This window comes from Diplotaxodon limnothrissa, linkage group LG5 (genome assembly GCF_057381915.1).
Source record: "Diplotaxodon limnothrissa isolate DT_005_m linkage group LG5, D_limnothrissa_male_GT1.1, whole genome shotgun sequence".
NCBI lineage: Eukaryota > Metazoa > Chordata > Actinopteri > Cichliformes > Cichlidae > Diplotaxodon > Diplotaxodon limnothrissa.
Genome location: NC_140600.1, coordinates 24,619,624 through 24,644,916, shown reverse-complemented (window position 1 = coordinate 24,644,916; position 25,293 = coordinate 24,619,624). Strand labels below are relative to the sequence as shown.

The 25,293-nt window shown below is 40.0% G+C and overlaps 1 protein-coding gene across 3 annotated transcripts in view; it reads right to left on the bottom strand.

The window, feature by feature from the left end:
- foxj3 (forkhead box J3) overlaps positions 1-25,293 on the bottom strand; it is a 106,452-nt gene that overhangs the window by 41,400 nt on the left and 39,759 nt on the right. For all 3 annotated transcript variants that reach the window (XM_085353311.1, XM_085353313.1, XM_085353312.1), the window contains one exon: positions 22,073-22,567. In XM_085353311.1, coding sequence (XP_085209437.1) covers positions 22,073-22,393 — 321 coding nt within the window. In that variant the 5' untranslated portion in view covers positions 22,394-22,567. The remainder of the gene's footprint in view (positions 1-22,072; positions 22,568-25,293) is intronic.

Here is a 25,293-nt window from a genome sequence, read left to right as displayed (position 1 = left end):
ACAGATTTTGACAGAAATTTCCAACAATCCTTTGAAGCACCGCTCGTCTCTAAAACAGCAATTAGGATCATTGTTAGGCCATATGTAAGTAACAGAATAACTTTATAACTTAAAGCAAAATTGGGAAACGTAAAGTCCGAAACAAGTCTTAATATTAAGGGCCATCAGTCAAACAGTACTGTTTGGTCTGCGCGTTGTGTGTGACGTCTTCTTTTGCGCATGCGGGCCGCTTTGAGCGTTCTCACTAGAGCACGTTTGCTTTTACATTTTATTTGTAGTGTGAACAAGCAGACAAAAAAAAAAAAAAAAAAAAAAAAAAAAAAAAAAAAGTGATTTAATCAAAAAATCAGAATTGAGCATTAAGACCTGCAGTGTGAACATAGCCTAAGAGGCAATCAAATGGGTTCATTAGTTTTATAGCAGTGTCACTGTACCCTGGATAAAAATATTATTAAAGTGATAAAAAAAATTTAATAAAAGAACGGTATTAGACATGCTCTAACATGGTGTACTTATTTTTTATTTTATTACAGTGATCAATGAGAAATCGAATAAAAATGATGACCACTCTGGTTAACCGAGGCTTAAATCTGATAAATATTCTAATCATTTAATTTTAAATAAGTAATGCACATCTGAAAAAAAAAAAAAAATCAGACCAATTAAATGCAGCTTACATTTGAGTATTACAGGTATTTTACTTTAATTCTTACAATGACCCATTCAAATGTGAAATTATATTTAATGGTATTTCCTTTACAGCAGTCCAAGTATGCTTACTGCTTAAAGGTTACAACTGATAATTAAAGATAAAGATATGAGATAAATCTAATCCCAGTCTCTGCTCTAGCAGGTAACAGATGGACAGTTTGATTTCCTACCAAGGCAATTTCGTGAATTAAAATGATAAAAATTTAAAATAAGCGCGAGAAGACGTCGGGAAGTTTTAGTGAAGGGTCATTTTAAAAATCACTGTTACCATATGGCTCAAACCTCGTCTGTCTACTGACTCTCACATACTTTACGTCTGAAGTCATCACAAATTATGCCCAGCCTTAAGGAAACAAAAATAATTGACAGATTCTCAAATGGAGAAAAAGATGTAACGCATAACTGTAAGCGTGGTCACTCGAGACAAAAATGGGAAACTGGTACAGTACAGCCTGACATATCAGCAAAGACAGCCGCCTTACTCGCTGCTGTAAATTGAGTGTAGTTTTCTGAGCGACAATGGCTCGCGCTTTTCTCCTGTGCTACACAGGGCGCTCTCACCCCCCTCTTCCTCCACCACTGCAGAGGCAGCACAAGGCCATGAAAGATTGGAGGCAAAGTGACGTCCTCCGGTTTATCCTCCCTGAAAGCCTTCGCATGCTCTCAGTTCCACATGAGGGATCTGATGAAAGCCGTTTGTCAGTACGCCACTTAATTATCAGCCAGAAGAGGAGCCTCTGATGCTATCCTCTGACAATGGCTCACAGCAGCCTGCTGACTACAGTGCCCACTAACAATGAAGAACTGACTGCAGCTACTAATGGTGACGGGGTAGTGCCAACTGTCCTCTTAAGAGTTAGACAAATTAAGTAACAGTACAGAAAGCCTTTTCTGCGCCGTTACTTCAGCGCATATTATTTTCTTCACAGGCCGATGTAGAAAGCAGCAGATTTTTCCCATCTGCAAATATAGGCTGCAAAATGCGATGCTTGGAAGATAAAATGCAAAACAGAAGTCCTACTTAAAAACACATTATATCATGCTGAGGGAAAAAAACCAAGACATTTTGACCTTTTATTGTTCCTGCATGTCTACACAAACATTATGCAGCTCATGCAGATGCTCAATATGCAAGATTCCATCAGACTACAAAATAAAGTCTCTTAACTGTAGTCATATTCTTTGACTTGCCAACAAAAAGGGACTTTAAGCACTGCTAATTCAAATGCAGCCATCCAGTGACTTATGGTACAGTTAAAAAGGCATGCAAGGAAGAAAATGGGTGGTGCAGTGGTTAGCGCCATTGCCTCACAACCAGAAGGTTCCTGGTGTGGAGTGTGCATGTTCTTCCTGGGCCTTTATTACACACTGATACTGAAGTGTGTGACTGTGTGTCTGCTTTTGTTGGCCCTGTGATAGACTTGTGACCTGCTCAGGGTGTACCCTGCACCTCACCCTATGACAGCTCTGACCTCAAGTTGGATAAGCAGTAAGGAAACTGCTTAAGAACTTATTCAACGTGAACATGTTTGATGACTCTATTAGTTTGATATTGCAGTGTTTACATGCCAAGTGGCTAGGCTGTTTATTTCATCCTCCAATGCTTACATTTTCTTATACGGTATGTCACACAACTTAATGTTACATTTGCTTAAATTGCCCTAAAGTATTTGAGTATACTTGTACCGTTGTGCAGTAGCCTTCCGGTCAAGCACCATTCACTGTCATCCATGTGATGAGATTCTTAGTTTTTTGTTGGTTGTTTTTTGTTTTTGTTTTTTTTTGGGGGGGGGGGGGGGGGGTTCTGCAGTGACGAAATCTGTAAGGGAATGGCAAAAAGCAAGCCTCATTCTCGCTAACAAACTCTGGGAGGGGGAAAAAAGAAGAAGAAAAAAAGGCCTAAGACTTTCCTCTGCAATATGTATCAGATTTGATTTCCTTCTGAAAGGAAATCACAGACCCACCCTACAGTCCATTAGCCAAGTTAATGCAGAGCTGCCAGACTTGCTGACCCATTAATAACACATTGCAGTGGTCAAAAGAGGCCAGACACCTCCGTGCACCCCTTCATCCCTCTACACAGCCACATTAATGGACTAATTCAGATGCAATTAACTGGTGGGGAGAGGCTGTGGCCTTGCGGCTGGTGGAGCACAAGCTGAAGGGCTTAGAGCCAGGGCTTGGATTATAATCACTGTGAGCACACACATGAACACACACATTTACAAAACAATTTTGAAAGAAGCCAACACAATTAGCAGTAAAAAAAAACACAAAAAAAACAGTGTAGCTTTTCCTATTGAATATCCAAAGTGAAGCCACCCCTTTTATATAGGATGATCCGATCATAATACAGAAATATTTTGGCCACACCAGCAGGGCTTATATTCTGCGAGGTCCTTCCCTATAGCACATCTGCATGAGACGACAAAGCGTGAATTGCTTACGCCGCCCTGTGTTGCGACTTCGTTTCACTGCTTTCCTTTGTACGTTTGTCCATTACAGCAAGTTTCATTCAATAATGCGGCTGCGGAAACTTGCTCTTTCAGATGTGACGTTGACAAATGAGCAATTACAGGAGCGATATTCACGTGTCCCATTTGTGGCCGGCATGACCCGCAATTAGCCTTGCTGATACTGAATGGTAGATGCAAGAGCTGTGGCTGTCAATACAGGCGCCTGTGAAGGCGGCACGGCTCATTCTGGCATGTCATCCATCACCGGTTCCACTCGGCTGCCACAGCTGTGTCACCGTCCCCCTCTCGCAGACCGCTGACCCGACTGAGGACGCACCAGCAGGATGATCAAATATCGCTGCGGGATAAGAGACAGCCATCCAGCTTCACTGACAAGGCAGAGGACAAAAAACTCCACCTTTTCTATACATTCTATGTACCACAGTGACATCTTTATCAATAAACAGCTGTTAATACCAGGCAGCAGAGACACGTAAAGACACGTGGCCACTTCCCTTTCATTCTACAAAACCAGGGACTGTGAAGAGCAGAGTGAAGCCATTAGCTGCAGGAGACTGGCACAGAAGGTGACATGGGTTAAATAATTGCCAAAGAAGACAGAGGGTGGATGAAAGCAAATATGAAACGGAGAAACACTGGCCAGATGTATTCCCATGATAATTGCTTGCCATGGCGATTTTATCAACATGCCAATCATCCTGGCCGGTCTACTCTTTTAAAATTCTTATCAGATGTGAATGACCTACAGTCTGGGTGTAAGACAGTGCAGCTGAGCTCCTAGTCGCTCTAAATGGATGTTCAGTGGAGGGCTTACCCCAGTCAGGCTACAGACCTTTGACCATATCAGCAGTCTCAGGTTGCTTTAGACTTTTTAAAAGGTTCCTTCTCCAGCCTCTGCTAATTACTCCTGCAGCCTCCTTCCCTTTCATTTCCAAAAAGGAAATGTGGTGTAGAGGCTACTGTACAGTGCAGGCAGACAAATTAGCTGCGAGCTTAACAGGAGGAAACCATTCTTTAGGGAGAGCAGGCTACCTTAATTATGAATTAATTACATTTTTAAAAGGCAAGTAAAAAAAAAAAAGAAAAAAAAAACTTAACAAAAACAAAGCAAAACTCAATCACCCTCACACACATAATTGGTAAAATATTGTTTGCTTGTAAGAATTGTGAAGATTGTGGGACTAAAACCATTTTAACCTAGTTACTTTATGCTATTTATTTATGATGAAAGGATAAAAAGAGCCTCCAAGCCAACCAGCGTGCAAGTGCACATTTTCACATGACAGACATTATCCTAAAACAGACTGGTTAGCCTACAGTCTTTAGATGATGTTTGCAAAGTTTACACTGAACACTTTTTTAGAGTAAATACTCAACAAAAGTAAACTTTTAATAAATTAGCAGTTTCCGTTATGCAGGAAGAGCTCAAAGATGTGAAAAATGGGGTATTTTCATAGGCCGTCTGCTGCTCCCGCTGCCAAGAATAATGGATTAATCCTGAAAGTCTACTGATGTATTGCAACTGTCTGACCAATGAGAATTTGGTTGGAGACAATATGAGCCAACCAATCGACCAGTTGAGCTGGAGACTAGAGCCACAGAAAACTGGATTATATAATATATCCTGTATCCAGATGGAGCCAGTGAAAGCAGTGGCCGTTCCAACCCAGCTTCGATTAATTTAACAGGGCATATACAGCGTTAAAGGCAGATTCCATGGGCCGCTTTCTATTTATAGCATGCAAAAATAGTCAGCTTACCGCTCTCCTTTCTCGATGTCAGGGGAAAAAAAAAAAAAAAAAAAAAAAAAAACACAAAACAACAACAAAAACAACAACAAAAAACTGTGTGCATACATGAGACTGTTAAAAGCCACCATCTGCAATCCAAATGTAAACAAAAGGTAGCCGGATATTCTGTGAGTAGCCTCTATGCTACGATGTCATTATTTAGTGAATGTCAATTAGCTGTTTTCTGGAGGGGAGGATTTGATTTCACCCTAATCAATCACTATACTAAGCATTCCAGCTAATACATACAGTTAGTAAACTATAAAGGGTGGGCACTGGATACTGAGAATACTAATTAAGCAGAGACAAAAAAGACTAATAACTAAATTATTGCAAATAATAGAACATAGCAGAGAGGTACTCTTGCTGCTATAATATGGACAATTATTACAGAAAGAAAGCTTTTAATATCTGAGGAAATTTATCGAAGGCTTGCATCTATTGCACCTTTTAGCAACCTAAGGAGTAGCAGTGATCGAACTGTTAAGCTGAATTATTTTCAAATTATTCGTTAGTTTGTCTTTGGAACAGCTTGGTAATGACAACACCACCAGACCCACTCATAAGTCGTATTAGTGACTTTGTTTCACAGTTGTAAGAGAAAAGAAAAAAAAGTACGACTTTTTCACCTTTCCAGCATAATCAGATGAAGACGTTAAATTCAAAAGAATTTTTAAACTTTGTTTGTTCAAACTTGAACTCCACACCAAGTCGAATACATAAATAAAAATCAACAGCAAATAAATAAATAAATAAAAGAAAGGAAAAAGTGGATTTAAAAAAAAACAAAAAAAAAAAAAACTGACTACCCTCTCATCTTCTGAAAAATACACGAAGCCACTGGAAATAATAACTGGCATTTTCACCAATATCATGCTTTTATTGTGCATACTCTGCATCACACAAACGCTACAGCCAGCCGAGTCAAAAAATGATAGAGGTAAACTGAAGTCAAAATACCTAAGAAAACATTAGTGCCATTTTTGTTCAAATCTTTGTAGGGTGGCAAAAGATCCTCTAAGCACTGGCAACTCCCTTTTATCTCCTCCTCTGAAATCCCTAAGAACTAACTGCTGATTTTTTTTCCAGTTATGAGTCGTTGTGAAACGTGCTTCAAATTTCTCAAAATTCATAACTGAGGGTGATTTTCTAGTCAACCTGCTCAAGATCCTGTTCTCAATCACAACATAAACAGACACATGTGAAAAAGACACAGAAATACCAATCCTAACCCTTTTCACAGTTATTAAAAAGTCAAGCCTCATTGACGCCAGCCAGCCGAATTTATAATAAAAACTACCGTTCAGGAGCATTATAATCAAAAGACGACTGTTATCTCCACCTGCAGTAATTTATAATTGGGTGTGTGGCTCTGTACTTGGACCTCAGTCTTTCTATACACATGCATGTAGAACAAAAGCAAAACACCCAATAAAAACAGAACAGACATCAATAACAACAGACAGGAGAGACAGCATTGAAAGGTGGAGCTCGGATGGAGGTAAGCTGCAAAGTGGCAAGTAGTGTGCAACTGTAGGCTGATTAAGGTTGCTAAACACTGCACCCTTTGAGATTTACTAAATGGCTGTGGTAATGGTAAAGGAACTGGCTCTCATATAGATCTTTTCTGCACGTTTTGTAATTCACACAAACACTTTTTCTAGAGATAACATTGAAAAACACACTCTTACTCCAATTGACAGTATATTGGCCAAGGATACTGTGGCATAGCAGGGATTGAACCATCAACCTTCTGATTAGTAGATGACCTGTTCTACCTCCTGAGCTACAGCTACCACAAACAGCAATGACGCAAAAGCCATCAACCACTAAGATCTACAGAAACCGCAGCTGAACTGGACTTTGGGGCCTGCCTGAACTAATGCTACACTTGATTTCTCATATCACATACAACTACAAACCATCGCTCGGGAAGCGACAGTACCAAAGAAAGGTCACAGATCAGTAAAGTTGTGGAATTGGTTTGGATTACTTCATTCAGACCAATCAAAGAAAGTCAGTTCGCAAAGGTGTACAAAAAAAATGAGTAGGTAAATCATTACTGCAGCTAGTAATGCAGACATGGCTTGCTTCCCCCCCCAAAATAACTGCACCCAGGTAAGGGTGCAATTGTTTGGAAAATTTGTTTGATTAGATAATTCTCTACCTTGTACTTGAAGATTTTTAAGAAAATAAGAAGAGATTGCAGCCAGTACTGTAGACTTGATTTGCACGGTTTATGCTTCTACTTAAACATATCTGCATAGTTTAAAAGTACAGCACATCGTTTTTGTACATTGTCATATTGCTAAAAAGAACAAAACTGTATTGACCTGCAGTGATCCTTCTCCCCAAAAGGTTAAGTGGACGCACAGTGCGCCAGCAAAATGTTAACAATACTCAATGACCAGGAATCCTTCAGCCCTTCAGATTTTTCAGGCTTTGGCCTTTGGTCATACAATTCTCCTAATTTTGCCTCCATACACTACCACAATAGATCTGAAATGAAGCAATCAAGACATGATTGAAGTACATACTTTCAGCATATTAAGGATAAACAAAAATTTAGTAGAAACCAGTTATATCCATGCATTACATCCATCTTCATCCGCTTTGTCCGGGGCCGGGTCGCGGGGGCAGCAGCCTAAGCGACCCGGCACACAATGCACCCGACCCCTATGGCGCCTCCTGCGGGTGGTGGGCCTGCGGGGAGGATGGGCCCATGTCTCCTCTTCGGGCTGTGCCCAGCCGGACCCCATGGACTAAGGCCCGGCCACCAGACGCTCGCCCTCGGGTACCCTCCCCGGGCCTGGCTCCAGGGCGGGGCCCCGCTAGCCCTTATTTTCATGAGCCCAAGAGGAAGTGGACAAACGAACATATCTTAATGCATGCTCAATCATCCAGGTAACTACATCCCAAAAAGTTGATTTTGTTCAAAGAGACTGGACAAGTAATTTGGATGAGAGACGAAATGTTTTTTCCCCCCACTGAAAAGGCAACGTCTAGATAAACAGAATCAACTTTATGGGACTAACTAACATAATGATAAGGATTCATTTTTAATTCATTAGGTGGTGGTTGTAGGCCTTTCTGTCCTCATTTTTCTTCTTCCTAAGTAAAAGCAAGCTCAGAAGGGTCAAGGTTTAGGTTGATGACTCGGTCACTTTAAGGACACTAAGTTTTTTTGAGCTCTTGGGCAGCTTTTCCTGTGACCCAGACTCATATTTTTTTTCTTTTTAATTGTGTGATTTGGCAGATATAGACTATATTTCATGGTTGTGTGATATGGCTCTGTCAGTGCAAATCAAGTTAAAGGAGGATTATAAATGGCCTTGATTGTGTGGAAATTGCTCATAACATGCCAATAAAAATTTTATTGTAAGAAGGTGAGTTGCTACTCTACAGTGTCAGAGATGCTGTTCCTCTGCTCTACAGGAGGATCGGCCCAAGCCCAGCTATTCTACCACAGACTGCAATGGAGAAGAGGCCGCAGAGAGACCACTGCTGTCGAGTATAATACCATGCAACACTGTCACTGAGAAGCAAAATGGAGGTGTTTACAGAGACTTTGCTTCATAGGAGTTGGAGGATTTCTTACTCATTCAACAGGGCAAAATCGAGGGGGCAGCATTTTGTTCGTTAGTGACAGCTGGTGCAGACAGTACACCGTGAGAGAGCCTGTATGCAGCACTGAACTGCTGCTCCGGTCCCTGGGACCTTTTTATCTGCCAAGGGGAGTTTGGGAACAATATAATCCGTATGTGGTGTTTTTTTCTCTTAGTAGTAATGCAGTAAGAGCTGCTGATCAAATAGCAGAATGTTCAACAACTGCAGTGGACAGAAGGCATACTTACAAATAAATGTTATGGGTTACATATGAGAGCGTTTTAGTTAAATGTTTGGAAAATACACACAAAAAAAGAAATCTGATAAGCCAAAGCTCCCCTGTCAAATTACAATTGTACTATAGGCCACTTAATTCCACTTTTCAATATGTTTTTTTAACTGAAGTAATCCACAGACGAAAACACAGTGACTGTATGGCTGAGAAATAACATATAGACACTTCAGCATACTTTGAGAACTGACGATGATGCTTTCACAATAACAGACTATACGCAACTTTAGTGGAGTTACCAAAACACACATCACCATACATGTCAGGCAACAGTAGGCCTTTTATAAATAAGATGGTTCACTGCTAAACAGAAAAATGAAAAAGAAAAAGAAAACAAACAAAAAACAGTGAGTTTATAGAGCTGACTTATTTTATTTCAGTGGGCTTTTAAACACTTCGAGACTTACACAATAAGCACCAACCAATATGAAAATAAACACAAAGCACCATGTCACTAAGAATGATTTGCTAAAAGGCAATAAACCGAATAAGCTCCATACAACGATCCAACCAAACTGGAGACCATTTCAAATCCAGATCTGGACATTTTAGACATTTATAAGGAATATTCCAGCTCTGTGCAGCATTGCTCACCCCATTATAGTGCCCTATTTTCCAGCACTGTGGACTCACACTGCCCTCTGGGAACACAAATTGTCATTATTCCAGTTCCAAAGAAACCTTGTCCAGCTGAATGATTATAGACATGTGTCTCTGACTTACATTGTGATGAAATACTTAAAAAAAAACAAAAAAACAAAAAAAGAACTGTGCCTGTACTCAAGGAAAAGGTCAATTCTGTACTGGCTCTATTCTAATTTGCCTACAGGGAAGGGTGGGGCACATGATGCAGCCAACAGTGCTATCTGTTTGACTATTAGGCACCTGGAAAAACCCAAGACTTTTTGCATGTCTCCTTTTCGTTGACTGCAGCTCTCACATTTGCTTATTTCAAAACTGAAACAGATAAATATCATTTTATGTTATAAAGAGGCATGTTTCCGTTTTGACCAACTGAATCTAGTATGTCTGGGTGATCAGTACCCCTTTCAGAATCAAGATCAATCAGCATCCTACCGCCTGAGGTTTGTGTCAGCTCTCCATCTCTTAAGCTTATATTCAGTATTCTTACATTTTTAAATCCTTACATGACTTCTGCTGCCATCCTGCTCAGTTTTTGACTGAACTGGAAAGTTCTGATCTGTGGTGTGATGACAACAGGCTCCTTTTAAATGTAAGAAAAAAAGAGATTAGATATGTGATGCAGACACAAGGTGCAAAGAGTGGACCAGAGGATTCTCTAACCCCCCCCACCCCTTTTTCTTTCTTTTTTTGTTTTTTTACTACATAGTGTACTCAAGTGTGGGAGTTCAGCGTGGTATGCATCCTTAACGTGCAGTTAAAATCTAAGCTTGTTTGTCTGGTACAAATGCCATGGGGGTTATTTGGAAGAGTGAACACGAGTCCTTCCAGTGAAATATGTGAACAGAGTTTGCAGACATGCACAAAAAAAAAAAAAAAAAAAAAAAACATTTTTAAATTGAGGCAAATCTTATTCAATGGGATAGTGGCCAAATTTAAAACTAATTTTTGTTTTTGCTTATAGATCATACCTTAAGATGTCTCCTTATTTGTAGACTTTGACAAAAATATAAATCCGATGATTTTTAGCTAAATGTCGTGAAAAGGTTATCTGACTGTTCTTGGATCCCCTTCGGTGATGCTGAGCTCGCCAATGCAATCCTCAACAATGCACTACACAGTTGTTTGGCTTTGCCTAAAGTTTCTATTATCTCTGCATGACAGATCTGTTTTTTTGTTTGTTTTTTTTAAACATAGGAATGGCCTGCTTCATTTGCACAGACATATCTGTGACCACATACCGAGAAACCACTGACCCGACACGTCAGTTGGTTTGCAGGAAGCAAAGAGTGCCAAAGAAGACAGAACAAGTAAGAGTCTGAGGAGCTCTGAAGCTAGAATGCAGTCAGCTCTGCTACTTATGGAGCTATTGGAGATTATTTTTACTTTCTTGGTCTGGACACCAAGAACGTTCCCAGGGTTGCATCTTATTGGACGATATTTCATCACAGGTTGCTGATTTGTACAAACCGTTTGTTTCATCAACACTTTAAAACAACTCAAGAAATTGTATTGCAAAGCACTAATGAGGAAACAGGCAACATGAAACTGCAATCTGTCCAATAACATTCTAGTCTGCAAAAAATAAAAGGAAAGCGGGGTAAAAAATGCAATGTGTAAATTGTTCATTATAGTTTATGCAATAACATTAAACAAATCATTTCTTTGCTTTTACTTAATAAACAGTAACAGTAAATAACAGTAAATTAATAGTAAATAATATTAATAATATATAATATTAATAATACATACTTAACATTATTATTATTTTATTATATTCAAAGGGCAAAGTTGTGAACAATTCTTGTCTGAATCAACAGTACTCAGTGTTCTTCTTTTCTGCATCATAAATCAGTCTTAGAAGGGGGAATAAGCTGCAAAACAAATGGTTTGTCCTCGTCTGTGCATCAGATATCGACTTCATTATCACAGAGGAGGAAGTTCACTGGATCAATTGATGACCACGGTCAACAGCTTTTGCAACTAGCTGTTGTATCACATCTTGAGCAGAAAAAGCAGATGGGAGGGAGCTACTAAGGGTTAATGACTGGGTAAAATGATAACAGAAGTCATGTATATCATGGATGAACTGTGAGACCATGGCAGAGACTGTCAAAAAGACAGCAACAGTTTCCAAAAAAATAAATAAATATTGAAGCCAACATAGCGGTACACAGGCCTGCGGGCCACAAGAGGAAGAGATAGAAGCCTCAGGCCTTTTATGTTCTGCACTGCAGTCAGCACTTCACTCAGTGGAGTGTGGGGACAGCAGCTCCTGCCAAAATGTATCCATGCCAAGGCCTGCCAGCTTGCTCTCCCCGCCCACTCTAAGGGCCAGAGCGTGAGCGGTGGGGCGCCGGTAGGCGGGTGCAAGGTGAGGCTGGTGGGCGGGTGGCCAGGCTGGAGCTTCCTGACACGGGAACCCGCCTCACAGCAGGATCAAACTGGCTGCTGAGTGAATCACTACCCCTCCCACAGCCTGAAAAAGTCAGCGCCGGGCCAGCATGCAGCCACTTTTCCTGTCTCTACAATTAACAAGAAATCCAGTATAAGGCAAAACGCTAAAAATACTACTGCACAACCTCATCATGTATCACACTGCATGGAAGCCAAGGTGAACGTGAGACCGCAGTAGAAAAGATACATTTCTGAAGAACGAAAAAGTAACTTTGCTATTTACTAAATTTTCAGCAATATGAATACATATTTAAAGTGATACTGTTTCTTTTGTAACATACACGCTCTCAATTCCAAAGTCCTTAAAATGTAAATGCTTGCTTTACACTGTAATGATGAAAGTAGACGAAAGTATCAGAGACTCTAGCACCGAAGCAATTTTCCACTTTGAGATTTCAGGCCCTGTAAATCTAAGCTTGAGGTGAGAGATACGGGCAGGAGGCACGAATGCTCATACCTGACCGATCTTATTTAAATAAGCAACAGGAGCAAGGATTTTCTGAGCTGTGGCTAGTCACTAGTCAGAAGCAGGAATATTATCTCCAGAGTAAATAATGTCCTGGAGGACCAGTGGCTACCCAAATCGCTTCTTTAAAAAATAGTAAACTGCTCCAGGCTGCTATTATTAAGCCTCAGATCCAATGGGAAGTTGAACCTTTGATCTGTTTAGGGTACTGTGTATTTGCATTTTATAATGAGATCAAAGCAAGGTCCAGGGCCCCTGCAGAAGGCAGTTCCATGCCCCATCTCTGCACACTCAACGATTTACAGACCAAAGCTATATTTCCCTGTTAACAAGATCATGTAAGAGCTATGGACCGCAGTGAAAATGCAGTGGGAGATTCAATGTTTGTTAGGCAATCAAAGCAGCTTCCGTTCTCTTCCAACTAATTTTCTTTTCCTGTACACAGGTGTAGAAGAGAAAAATAAAATAAAAATCATGCCAGTAGCAACAATCTCTTCTTCAGTTAAAGTTCAAGAGCGAACATTTCAAGCGTTTTTTAAAACTGGTTGAGAATTGCTCCCGAATTTCTCTGGCATTTTTCACCTGGAAGAAATGCAGAGGGGAATTTACACACTTTGCCTGAAGTGAGCCTACAACGAGCCGGGAGAAGGTTTGAGATGAACATGGAGGTCAACATTTCAGCTTTTTTTTTTTTTTTATAAAGAAAAAATAGACCCAAAAAGAAATCAAACATACTGTCACTCTGTCTATGGCTGAGCTGAGCTGAGATATTTTCAGACAATCAAAGTGGACATTATAGTAAGAGTCAAATTAGCCAACAAGATCGACTGTTGTTACAAAATGTAATGAAATAATCCTGAATTTGTAAATAAAAACTACAACCATATTTTCATATACATATGCAATTCTAATTTTGTACTATTAGGGACTTTTAAAATCCTCTGAGTTTAATTCTTAAACAGTAATACAGTTGCAAACATGCTTTATTATGAGTAATTTATTTTTAAACAATTTTTGTATAAAAACAAAAGAAATATCTTAATATCTACGATTAAATATAGTCATTTTTTATTGTCAACTAGATAAAGAGTATAACTTCTCAAACTGCTTTTTTATGAAACAATATGACAAAGCAAACTCATTTAAATCAAACTCAGAAATGACTGTAAAGACAAACTACTCTAGTGGTCTTCTAAAATACTGTCCATCTACAAAGTTGATTAGGGGAATACCCTCCTCTGTCACGCAGCAGTCTCTTTCAGGTGTCTTGAAGCCACACGTCTGCAAATCATTTATGCAACATGTGCCCCACAAACAGTCGTAGTGAAAGTGAGAGAACCATGATTTGCCTTTCGTGACACGCAAGAGAGCATCTGTGCAGAGAAAAGGCTGATTCGGGCACTTGTGACACACTTGTTAATTTCATTCAAATGCTAACCTCAACCTTTGAAAAAAAACAAAGACTTTAACTTATGACTTGGTAGTGTATGTTCTAAAACACTGAATAAGACCACTAGGTAAATCCCAAGTCTCATCTTCGCTAAGCGGCAACGACGGAGAGACAAGCATCATCTTCTGACCTTGTGGCTGAGGAATATTCCCATTTATGTTTTAATCTCAGGAGTTATCGGACCAGCTGACGTCACAGAGATTAAGCAGCACATATTTGTTATGACAAAGAAGACAAAACATAAGAGAAAAGAACTTTTTAGATACATCTTTTAAATATAGCTTTCGGTAAACCTAAAGGTCTTCAAGCAATATAATGGATCTTCTTTGCATGGAACAGAAGGCTGCAGAAGCTAAAGTATATGAGCTGAATCATGCACACGACTGCTTAGACAAACCTGCAAAACATGAATCAAAAATGCCTCAGAGAGCCAGAGAGGGTGTTAAGAAAATCACCAACTAATTGCTTGCTCATAGATGCCGAGCACATATTCGGCACTCTCAAGGCAGCGCTTACTTTTTTCCTTTTTTTAATTTTAGTTTTTATTTATTTATTTATTTATTTTATTGACCTTGATGAATTATCTGTTTTTATTGACAGCACTTATTGATATTTCTTAAAAGCGCAGGCTAATGGAGTTTTATTGAGATGATTAAATGAGCTGCTGGTGCCCAGATTAGCCAGGTCTCATCTCTCAGACACAGCTTGCATTATCATACAGAACAGACGCATGCGTGTGTTGAGTCCCAAATTCCTGCGACTGACATCTCCAGGGGAACAGAGGAGCGATGACTACATCCGACCTACATTCACCCCACCCCAGCATGCTTGCTTCCAACTAATTACACACACAAACATACTCAGTCACACTATAGGTGGATTCATATCATAACGGTCACAGTGCAGGGAGAATTGCAAGCATATTACAGAATTATACAATTTCAATTAGCCGTTTTGTTACTTCCAAATCTTTTGAGTATCTGCTTGGATTTTAAAGGGAGAAAAAAAAACCTTTAAAAGCGTAAAAGCTACAAGTGACCTCCTGGTGATTGGGAGAGGAACCTTTCCCAAGGCTTTTGCACAGGCTTGGATGAAAATATCATTTGTGTGATGGGATGTGAAAATTCTCCAAGCACAAAAACATTAGAAACAAACCTAAGGCTACTGGAGCTTGTTCAAATGCCCCGGGCACGGAAACAGTTATATTGGATTTCATTCAAATGTCTTATGCAATGAGAGATTTATACATATTCCATGTGCATTATTCTTGTTGTTTAGATTCTCAGAAAATCTATGACAGGGAAAACACCTTATTAACAAGAACTGAGGGGGGAAAAAAAAATTTGTGACGCAGGCTCCAGCCTATGAGCACATCTTAAAACCGCTTTTTCAGCGTTTCCTGCGCTGTACAGCATCCTGGTTAGAGTGATGTGGTTTTTCACACTTTTAAATGTGAGGGGTATTTCTACAGTTGCAGCCCACATTTAGGCCAGAATCTGTCGATCTATGCAAACCTTTACCAAACTAGAAAGCGCCTGAAGAGCGTCAATCGTCACCAGCGCTGACTAATTCAGTAACTTGCTCTCATATCGAAGACATCATTGCAGTTACGTCAAATCTATTTTAAACTCGACTCTGAAAGAAGCACTTTTCATTCCAACAACTTCAAGATAGCACACTGTGGCTTTGAGTATATTTTTAAAAAAAAAAAAGAAGCTAAAATCTAACAAGTGCCCTCATATTTTTGAAAATCTAAACGTAGTAACTGAGACATAAAAATGCAAAATACTAGTCAAAAGTGAAGAGTCTTCTGAAATTTATGATTTATACACTTTTGTTTCAAATTCAAAATTCATTTTTTTAAATTACACAATACTCATGTAGCATATGAACATTTACAAATTCTACTTTTTTTGTGCACTAAAATTGCCTTTCCTAACATAAGCACAATCACTCCCACAAAGGACAATTTTGAATATAAGGTCGACTGTTTGAAGTTGCATGTTTGCTTCCCATTATCGAAATTGGAGAACTGAATAAATTCACTCCCAAATTGGTAATAAACCGGCACTTGCAGCTAGGGATGGGTATCGTTTAGGTTTTATCTGATACCAGTACCAAATCGGTACTTTTGAAATGGTGCCGGTGCTTAAATGGTGCTCGAACCGGTGCTTAAAGAATGGAGAACACATACTTTGTCCAAAAACCTCTCATGTTTAGCTGTTTTTTTGTAAAAAGAAAACAATGTTAGCCTTTTCTGCAGCTATAGAGCATATATGGTATCACTCTTGGCTGGAAGCAGTGCTTAATCAATGGAAAAAACACTCTTGTCCAAAAACCTCTCATGTTTAACTGTTTCCCACTTTTTCTTTGGTCATTTTAGCCTTTTTGGCCAGGGTGAAGGGAGTACCTGCCATCAAACAAGAAGACAGCCGCATGTAACTACGATGATGTTTGCTAGTTCACCTTTAGTGCATTAATTTAATAACGTGGTTAGCCTACTCAACGTAAATTACACACGAACAACATTAAGCTACTCGCCCAGAGAAGAACGGCTGCTGCTGCCATCATCATCATCAGTCATCATTTCTGCTACACTGGCAGGGCTAGGGGCCACGACTCTCCTCTTCGGGTTCTTGGGTGATGTTGCTAACTCCGGGTCCGATAACAGGCACCACTCCCGCAGTAGATGTGCACGGTGTGAGGTCTCACAGCAAGCTATGAAATACTGTGCATTTCTCGGCTTTTAAAAAAACGCTATGCGTTAGGGCTGAACGATATATCGCATTTGCGATAATATCGCGACATGATCAAGTGCAATTTTCTAACCGCAAAGGCTGCGATTATACTCTGGACATGTCCAAATTCATGGGCTGCATCCTCCTGAGGCCGCATTTGTAGACCGATTACATCACAGCGACGCGCCGAAGGCTGTCCAAATTACTACCATATCCCAGAATTCATAGCGCGGCCCAGCCAAACTCCAGTTTCCAACAATGGCGGCCGCTACTAAGTTTTAAAATTACTCATACTAATCTTTCTGGGTCACAAAATAAACTTTTAAAATATTTTCAGGCGAGAAAGTAGTTGTGTAAACATCAAATATCTGCTCGGTTTATCAAGATATCCCATATTTGCAAAAGTGCTTCGACGTTTTCAGAGGCGTCTGCTACCCACCAGCTCGACAGCTAGCCGGGAGCTCGAGGGTTACTGATGCGGCCGAGAACGGCACAACTCCCGGCACATCATTTTCAGATCACCGCGGAGTTTCGCTGCTCGGGTTAAACGTGATATATAAGTCACTTAGACAACCTAAAAATGTTATTGTTGGGCTTTTTTCAGTGTTTTGTTTGTTCGTGAGTAAATCGGTTTGGCTGAGATTAAAGTTATTAGATTAGATAAAATAAAACTTTATTAATCCCCCGGGTGGGTTCCTCCTTGGTTTTCACACAGCTGACTAAACGTCAAACAGAAAACTCATTAAACAGAAGTATGAGACAGTCGAGAATTTACACCAGTGTCTGGTTATATTTTAGATAGCAAGAAGCAGACGGCCGAGTTTATTAAACTCCACCGAGACAGCGGTGATGCTAATCAGAACTAGCCTTCTGATTCAGAAGGCTAGACCGTCCAATTTCACGCCTTTAAATTTTAAAGGCGTGTTTGTGTGTGTGTTTATACAATTGCTATTATGTTTGCACTTTATGTGTAATGTTACTGACTGCAGAGATCAGTAAGATGTGTGTATTTTTTATTTATTAGTTTTATTTATTTAATATTATTTTTTAATTGAATGACTGTCTAGTAGTTCACAGATGTCGAAAAACTGAGTGTGGTAAAGCCACTGATTTTGTTTATGTATATTTCTGCAATCTGCACATTGTACTGACTTTCATTTTAATGTTTACACCAGGGTTCCTTGTCAGCACTTTATGCTCAGATGTTTGTAAGCTAAAAATAAACTATTGTGTATGTTCAAATATACTGTTGTGATTGAAGAAGTTAAATAAAAATGTCAGTCATCAATTCATGCATCACCTCATGTCATCATAACAGAGGTCTGTCTTCCAGGAAAGAACAGTTTAAAATTAATGTAATATAGTATTGGCCATACTATATGATGTATTGCTTGTCTTTGTTTAATAATACAGAAGACAAAGACCTTAAAAAATAATCGCATATCGCAATCGCAATATTGGGGCAAAAAATCGCAATTAGATTATTTTCCATAATCGTTCAGCCCTACTATGCGTCGCCAGGTGTTTCATCAGATTTGAGGTGTTACCTCCTTTGCACAGTATCAGCTTAAAGCACTTGTTGCAGGCTGCTGAGTTTGGATCTTTTGCTGTGAAGTACAGCCAGACTTTTTATTCTGTAGCTCTGCTCTAAAAGAACGTACATACCTGGGCCTGCCTACTATCCTCGGAAAGGTAAAATGATTGGCTAGAATCCAAAGTGTATGACGTCTCAGGGAAAAAAGCACTGAAATAAAGCACCGAAATGTGCGCTGCTTTTCGGTCTGGTTACTACCGTTTATGTCAGAACCGATACCGGTACCCATCCCTACTTGCAGCAAGAAAAAACAAAAGTCCAGAAACACTGTTGCATCAGATCAGCTGCGTGTTATCGCTCAGTCACATTGGAGTAAAAATAAAATGTTAACCTTAGCGTACAGGGTTTGAATTGTTTTCACATTATGCGACTAACTGCAAGTAGTTGCAACAACCGACTAGCTGTCCTTAACTGAGCAACACACTCATCATCTAGGCAACCACTTTGGATCACATAGTGATTGCACTGGTTGCCTGCTGCCTGGCAACTGGTCTCCAAACAATTGTGGTCTTACTCATATCAACTGCAATTACCGTTTCTGAATTTCTCTATGAGGTACTGGCTCAACTCTGAATGCAAGCAACAGACTGTGTGTATACAACAGACTTGCAAGATGGTTAAACTGCATATGATTGCCATCTTTACTACATTCAATCGAAAACTGGCAATAGACCGATTACAGATGACTCGGTCTTATTACCGTTTGTTTGCATCTTGAGGCATTGAAGTCGTTTTAAAGACTGCAACTGACTGCAAGTACGACCAGGTTCCCATCTTGAAAGCAACCATTTCAAAGGGAATGAGATCGCATTGCACACGGTTGCAGTATTTTTAGGTTTGCTGCAGTCTCCAACCACCGTTTGTCCTAGTGTGACTCTAGCGTTATGATTTAGATTTCTGTGGTGAATCTTTGTAGAGCTTACAACGTAACCCACTTAAGCATCCGGCACTGTTACCAGCATTCATACTTTTGCACAGTGTTTTATATTTTAATCGACTTGGGGTTGTCTCCTGGTGCTTTATATGCAGAGCTAGCCACGATAGAAACTAAATGCTGGGGCTTTTTTCCCCCTCCTGGGTCCCTAACTCTTTGTTGCGGTCCATTTTTTCCCTCCTTGGAGGTAAGCATAATTGTCCACTTCTTTGTACATTCTCTCACATCCATTCTGATGGTGTTGTCAATCTCCCTCCAGGAATTTGCTGAAATCTATGAGTCCTTATATTGAGGCTATGATTATTATTTCTTATACTGAGGTGATGATGGTTATTCTCTCACTGACAAATTCAAATTTTGCAACAGAAAAGTAGCCAGAAATGCACAGAAGGCATCAACAGTCTTGAAAAGGCCAATCTGAATAGTGAATTGTGGTTCCTTTTACAAGGAGGTGCTAGTTGGGTTAGAGCGTACAGTTTCAGAGGGATTTGAGGTTAAGATATACCCAAGATGTAGATTTAACACATTAGAATAAATCTTCCGTTTGGCATGTTGAATTTGTACCCTTTAAAAAAAAAAAAAAAAGTTTATACAATTCGTGGAAAAAAAATAGTTATCAATACACTGATGCCAATTCATTACATTTTAATAGAAAATGCATTAAACAGATCTTCAAATTATTTAAGCAGGGTCACTACTCTATGACTGTTTATGGCAGCAGTTATGAAATGAATGAGGGTAAAGTGAAGGCAAAAACACCCAACTTGAAGAGAAGAAGATGAAAATCAGAGGGGTGTAATTTTTGACCACTGGTGAAACCAAATCAGAGTTAATCATATTTGTTGCCAGATTAGTGTGATTAGATAATAACAATACACATGCTGACACCACGCTGCAACAAATAAACACCTAAAGACCACATGTAGGGATATTTTTTCTTTAAAAATTAAAGCAATGGTGGGTGCTTGCCTTGTACTGTATTGCAGAGTGTCTGCATCGTGATAAGCATCATCATAGCAGACAGCATATCACGACAGCGTCATTACACGTTTCTACTATACCCCTCATCTAAACCATTAATATGATACACAGTTTGAAGTTTTGAAATAAATTAAACATTGGTATCAGCTACAAATGAAGCCACATACACATCCTTAATGCTACTTCTACTTATTTAGAGTGTAGGCTTTTTGCAACAAGTTTACATAACGTCCTGTTCTTACTGACTGTTGGAAAAAGCCACGCTTCACAACATAAGAACCAAAAGACACATTAGCAGCAAAACACTTGGGTAATTTAATATAATTTCTTCTTTTCTGCTGTAACTACAGTGGAACTGTAACTCAGTGGGAAGACCAAAGCATCAACCCTGCCAGCAGCATCAGTTTGATTCCCACTGAGGCCACCCACTCTAAAATGTATAAAAAGTGTGTGTATTCACAGTGCTTGGGATAAGTGTCAACTACATGCTATGTCTTATCTACAGTTATTTTAGTTGGGCTAGTCTGTCACACCCTCACATTTCTGAGCAGTAAAGTCTGTGGATATGTAGGAGTTCACCAAGTCCACTACAACCCACCTAAATTATCATCTACTCATGGCTGCTCTGAATAAGAAAGCAGCATTTAAAGTATCTCAGTAGGTACAGTCTATCCAATGATTGCAACATGTTCTGCAACTGGATTTCCTCACAATCCAAAAACAAAGGCGGTGAAAAACGCTCCTCTAGCCTTATACCAGCGTCTGGCGAAAAATCATTTGGCAATGAATTTAACATTTCATTGCACACGGAGGTAGGTGGTATACAAAATGCAGAGCTGAAAATGCCTGTAACTCAATGCAGGAACACATGCAGTCTGACGGCACATATGCTGCTGTGTTACTGACAACTAAATAAGGGATGATGAAGGTAAAAGAGGAAACAAAGGCTGCAAAATAAAACAATTCATTTCCTTACAAAAGGGGCCTTGCCACAAAAGCTAAAATCAATCCATTTATAATAACACATGCTTTCTCATCTCCCCCTCACACACACACCTCAGTGCAGCCTGTACACATGCCAGATCTTGTCGCCCCAGGAAATGGGCTTCATACATCTTGTCTGACTGCAATAAAGCAGTGCCTAAGATTCTATTTCCAATAAACGTCGACTGATTGGAAAACTCATTCTAATATCAATTTCCATCTGGGCCCTTTAAAAGGCAATCAGCATAGCTTCATCTCGGTATATCATGGGCTCCTTGAGATGATGACACAGCACTGGCTCTCTCCTTCTGCATAATGGCCTTCTCCTATCAAGGCATCTGCAATGAATAATACCACCCATGAATGGGCTATTTAGTCTGTGTTCGCACAGATAGGGGCCACTTCCCTGAATATTAATCCAGGGTTTTACACTTCATATGGTTCTCTCAGGGCTGCACCATTTTTCATTCGGAGGACTGAGGCACTTAGTGTGATTTGGCACACTCATAGTTTCTCTCCAAGCTTTCTCAGAAGTGACAATGGTGATTACCAACAGAATCTCACTTTGTTTAAGACATCCAGATCCCACCAAACTACAATTTAAGTCAAAGAATTTCTTCGACGAATGTTGTCAGCAGCTCATCTCAAAAACGTAAGGTCAAAGGAGAATCTAACCAAACGCACAGCCAAATGAATTTTAAAAGAGCAACAACGATAATATTCAATATTCTGGATATCAGATGTCTGTTAAAGGATAACCTTGGTGGTTTTTCTAAATGTAATAATGTACAGGTCTGAACAGCTCGTTTTGCCTTAGCATTTGCTTTTCAAAAAAATAGAAAACAAATAAAACATGGCAGTCAAAGCATGAAAAGCCCAACTAAATGCAAAATTATTATTGCATTTCCTCATCTCCATAGAATTAATAGTCAAGATTTCTTTTTCCTCACCTTCCAGCCACTGCCCGCCTCCCTGTAGTAGGGAAAGTTATCACAGATCCACTGGTAGATCTCGCTCAGTGTCATCTTCTTCTTTGGCGAGCTGTTGATAGCAAACGTGATAAGGCTGGCGTAGCTGTAGGGCGGCTTGCCATCCTTGTGCTGCTGCACCTCCTCCTGGTCCAGCGTGGTGTTGGGATCGAGCAGGGCGCTCTTCTTTCCCATGCCGGGCCCGTGGGCATTCTGGGCATCAGCCTTGCGAATGGCCGCCTGCATGGTTAGCTGAGGGAGCCAATCCATGGAGGTCAGGCTGCTTTCCAGCTCCGACGTCATGGTGACGACCGGCTGGACAAAAGGGGGTGGGGAAAATGTGAAGGTGTTGGTGGTAGCTGTTGGTGTTGGTGACTGATGGAGAGCAGACCAGGTGTGGAATAACAAAGGCGAGTGGGGAATGAAGTTAAGGCTCCCTCAGCTCAGGACATCAGCATACCATCTTCTGGAGATCAGCTGTAGAGAAACAGCAAAGAGACATGCTTAAATAAGTCAACCAGCCTGTGTGATAAGGAGAAATTAAACGTTGGGAATGTAGAGAAGGAAACAGCTCCAATATCAAAAACCAGGCGTGTTTATAAAGCATGCTTATATTTGCTGTGCAGTAGATCACAAGCCAACCACTTTCTCCACCACTTGCTGCTCTGAAAGCTGACTCATAGCTGGGACTCCATCTGCACAGAGAGAGTAAATGCCAGGCAATTGTTTTCACAACTGCCAGCCAAATGGGGGAATGGCTCAGGAGGAATTCCGACTCTCTTGAGGGTAGTAAACCCCCTCTCTATTTTTCCTGCCTGCCTCCTTCCCCACCACCCCTTCCCCCTCAAATCGACCCTCTGCTGTAAACAAGCCAGCTAGTGTCATCTTGCAAACTGTTTCGCCGCCCGTAACAGCCTGTCTCGCTGTCCCTCTCGGCACACTGCCCTCTGCGTCTTAAAATAGGGGGGCAGAGAAAAGCCTAAAGTTACCAAGATAGGTTAAAGGACGTACGTGTGTGTGTGTGTGTGTGTGTGTGTGTGTGTGTGTGTGTGTGTGTGTGTGTGTGTGTGTGAGAGAGTGTGAGAGAGAGAGAGAGAGGCGCTGAGGGGAGAATGAGGACTCCTCACCGAGTTGTGGGATTTTTCTCTTGACTAAGCACACTCACACAAGTGTGTTTGTTAGTGTGAGAGAGCATGTGAGAGTTTGAGTGCATGTCAGGCTGGAAATAACACAGTCTTGACAACACTTAACAGGTCAAATATCTTTCAAAAATAGTGTTTGTGTACCCTTGTGATGCCACTGAACCAGATTTTTCAAACTTTTTAAGCACATTTGAGAATAATGAGTATTTTTGCTAAATACAACTAATAAATTTTACTTGTTATACTAATAATTATTTTTATTAAAACATGCTACAAAAAAGGAACCTCAGTTTGTCTGAATGCAGTTTTACAAGTATTAAAAATATCTACTCCATTACTGACATCGAACTTTTAAAATCTCAGATTTGTTTTATATCCGTTTACTTAATGAGCAAGTCAAAAAACATGGCAAGACAGACACAAAAAACATAATTTATATGCTGCTCTGCTTACCATCTGAAATGCATCAGGAAGAGTACGAAATTCCCAAATTGGCCGGCAGTTTGTGAGAAGCAGTATATGGCTGTCCCTTTCAATTGATCTCTCACAGTAGGGGTTAGCTAGTGCCCAGCAGCCAATTCAATATCTGCTATCAGTGCAGACAGGCAGAGCAGATGATGAAGGCATTTCCACACATCCAAACAGAATTCGGAGAAAGGAAAAACCAAAACCGGCTGCGGGAGATCATTAATGGATTGGCGCAGTGGTCTTAAATCTTCCCTTAGTATAATCAGGGTCAGGTTTCATCAGCCGCTGTTAAGTTTCTAATCCAAGTTTTTCTGAACAAAATGCATTAAAATATTTTATTCATTCCATTTCTTGCCTGCTATTAAACTGATATAATTCCTATAAAGGATGCTCCGAGTATCAAAAACTCCCATTTTCAGGGCTAAGAAAGATGGATCTGACAGAGAAAAGTAGCTATGGTTACCTTGAATTTATGCCAGAATGTTTCAAAAACTACTTTTATGTTTGAGCCCCCCCCCCCATACACACGCTATGTGTACCCAAACTCTGGGCGTTTGTAACATACAGAGCATGAAGGAAAACATAGAAACACTTTCTGCTGGAAAATGAAAAGTTTAGAAAGATGTTTTGATACTTGATTCCCTCCTTGATATTGTTACCTCGAGAATCTGTGGTAATGGATCAAAATCAAGCTGTTCAGACAAGCCTTATGAAACTCAAACATATTTTGAATCTGTTGTTTTTATTCTTCATTAGCACTTACATCATGGCTGTTCACGGACAACACAGGAGAACTGAAACTTCTCCCCCATCCTCTGCAGTCATGAGCAGACTGATAAATGAAGAGGCTTGCTGACTGACTATACTGACAGGTGAGTCAGACTAATGGTGAATAACTCTTCCTCATCATACAAATAAATACAAGGCATCTCCACCCTGTAACTGAACTGAAGGTGACTCACAGGGCTGCTGACAGTAATTTTCCCTCTATGAGTAGAAGCCCACTGAAATACAAAACTAATTAGATTTTAAAATTAATCTACACATTATACACCGTACAGGCCTCCGGTACAGATTTTACATCAGTGTCGTGCAGTCTCTGAAAGTGCAGCCAGTACAGCGTCCATTTTGAGATACTATGTGGTACTCTTAAACTGATCTCAGTTCAGTCAATAGCCCATTTAATTGATGTTCACACTGTTAAGTAGGGTTGCAACTATTATTTTAATCAATCAATCTGCGGAGCATTTCCTCGACTGATTAACTGCTGGGCCAGCACACTTAGCTTTAATCTTGTGTCATGCTTTTGTCCTATCACAGATGTTCTGAAAAAGGCACAAAGCACACATGAATGACAAGGTATAACTATAATATCCGACAATTTGTCTTATAAAAATTTTTTTAAGTAATTAATTTCTCACTGTTTTATTGTTGATCCACTATTTGACTAACTGTTTAGAGCTTGTTCAACACAAATAATCAAGATTTAATATGAAATACTTTGCCTACATTAAAAGAAACTAACCCCAGGTTACAGTCTGTCACTTAGTTTAGACTGTCAGAACATGCCCAAGCGACAGTATTGTTTGGCCT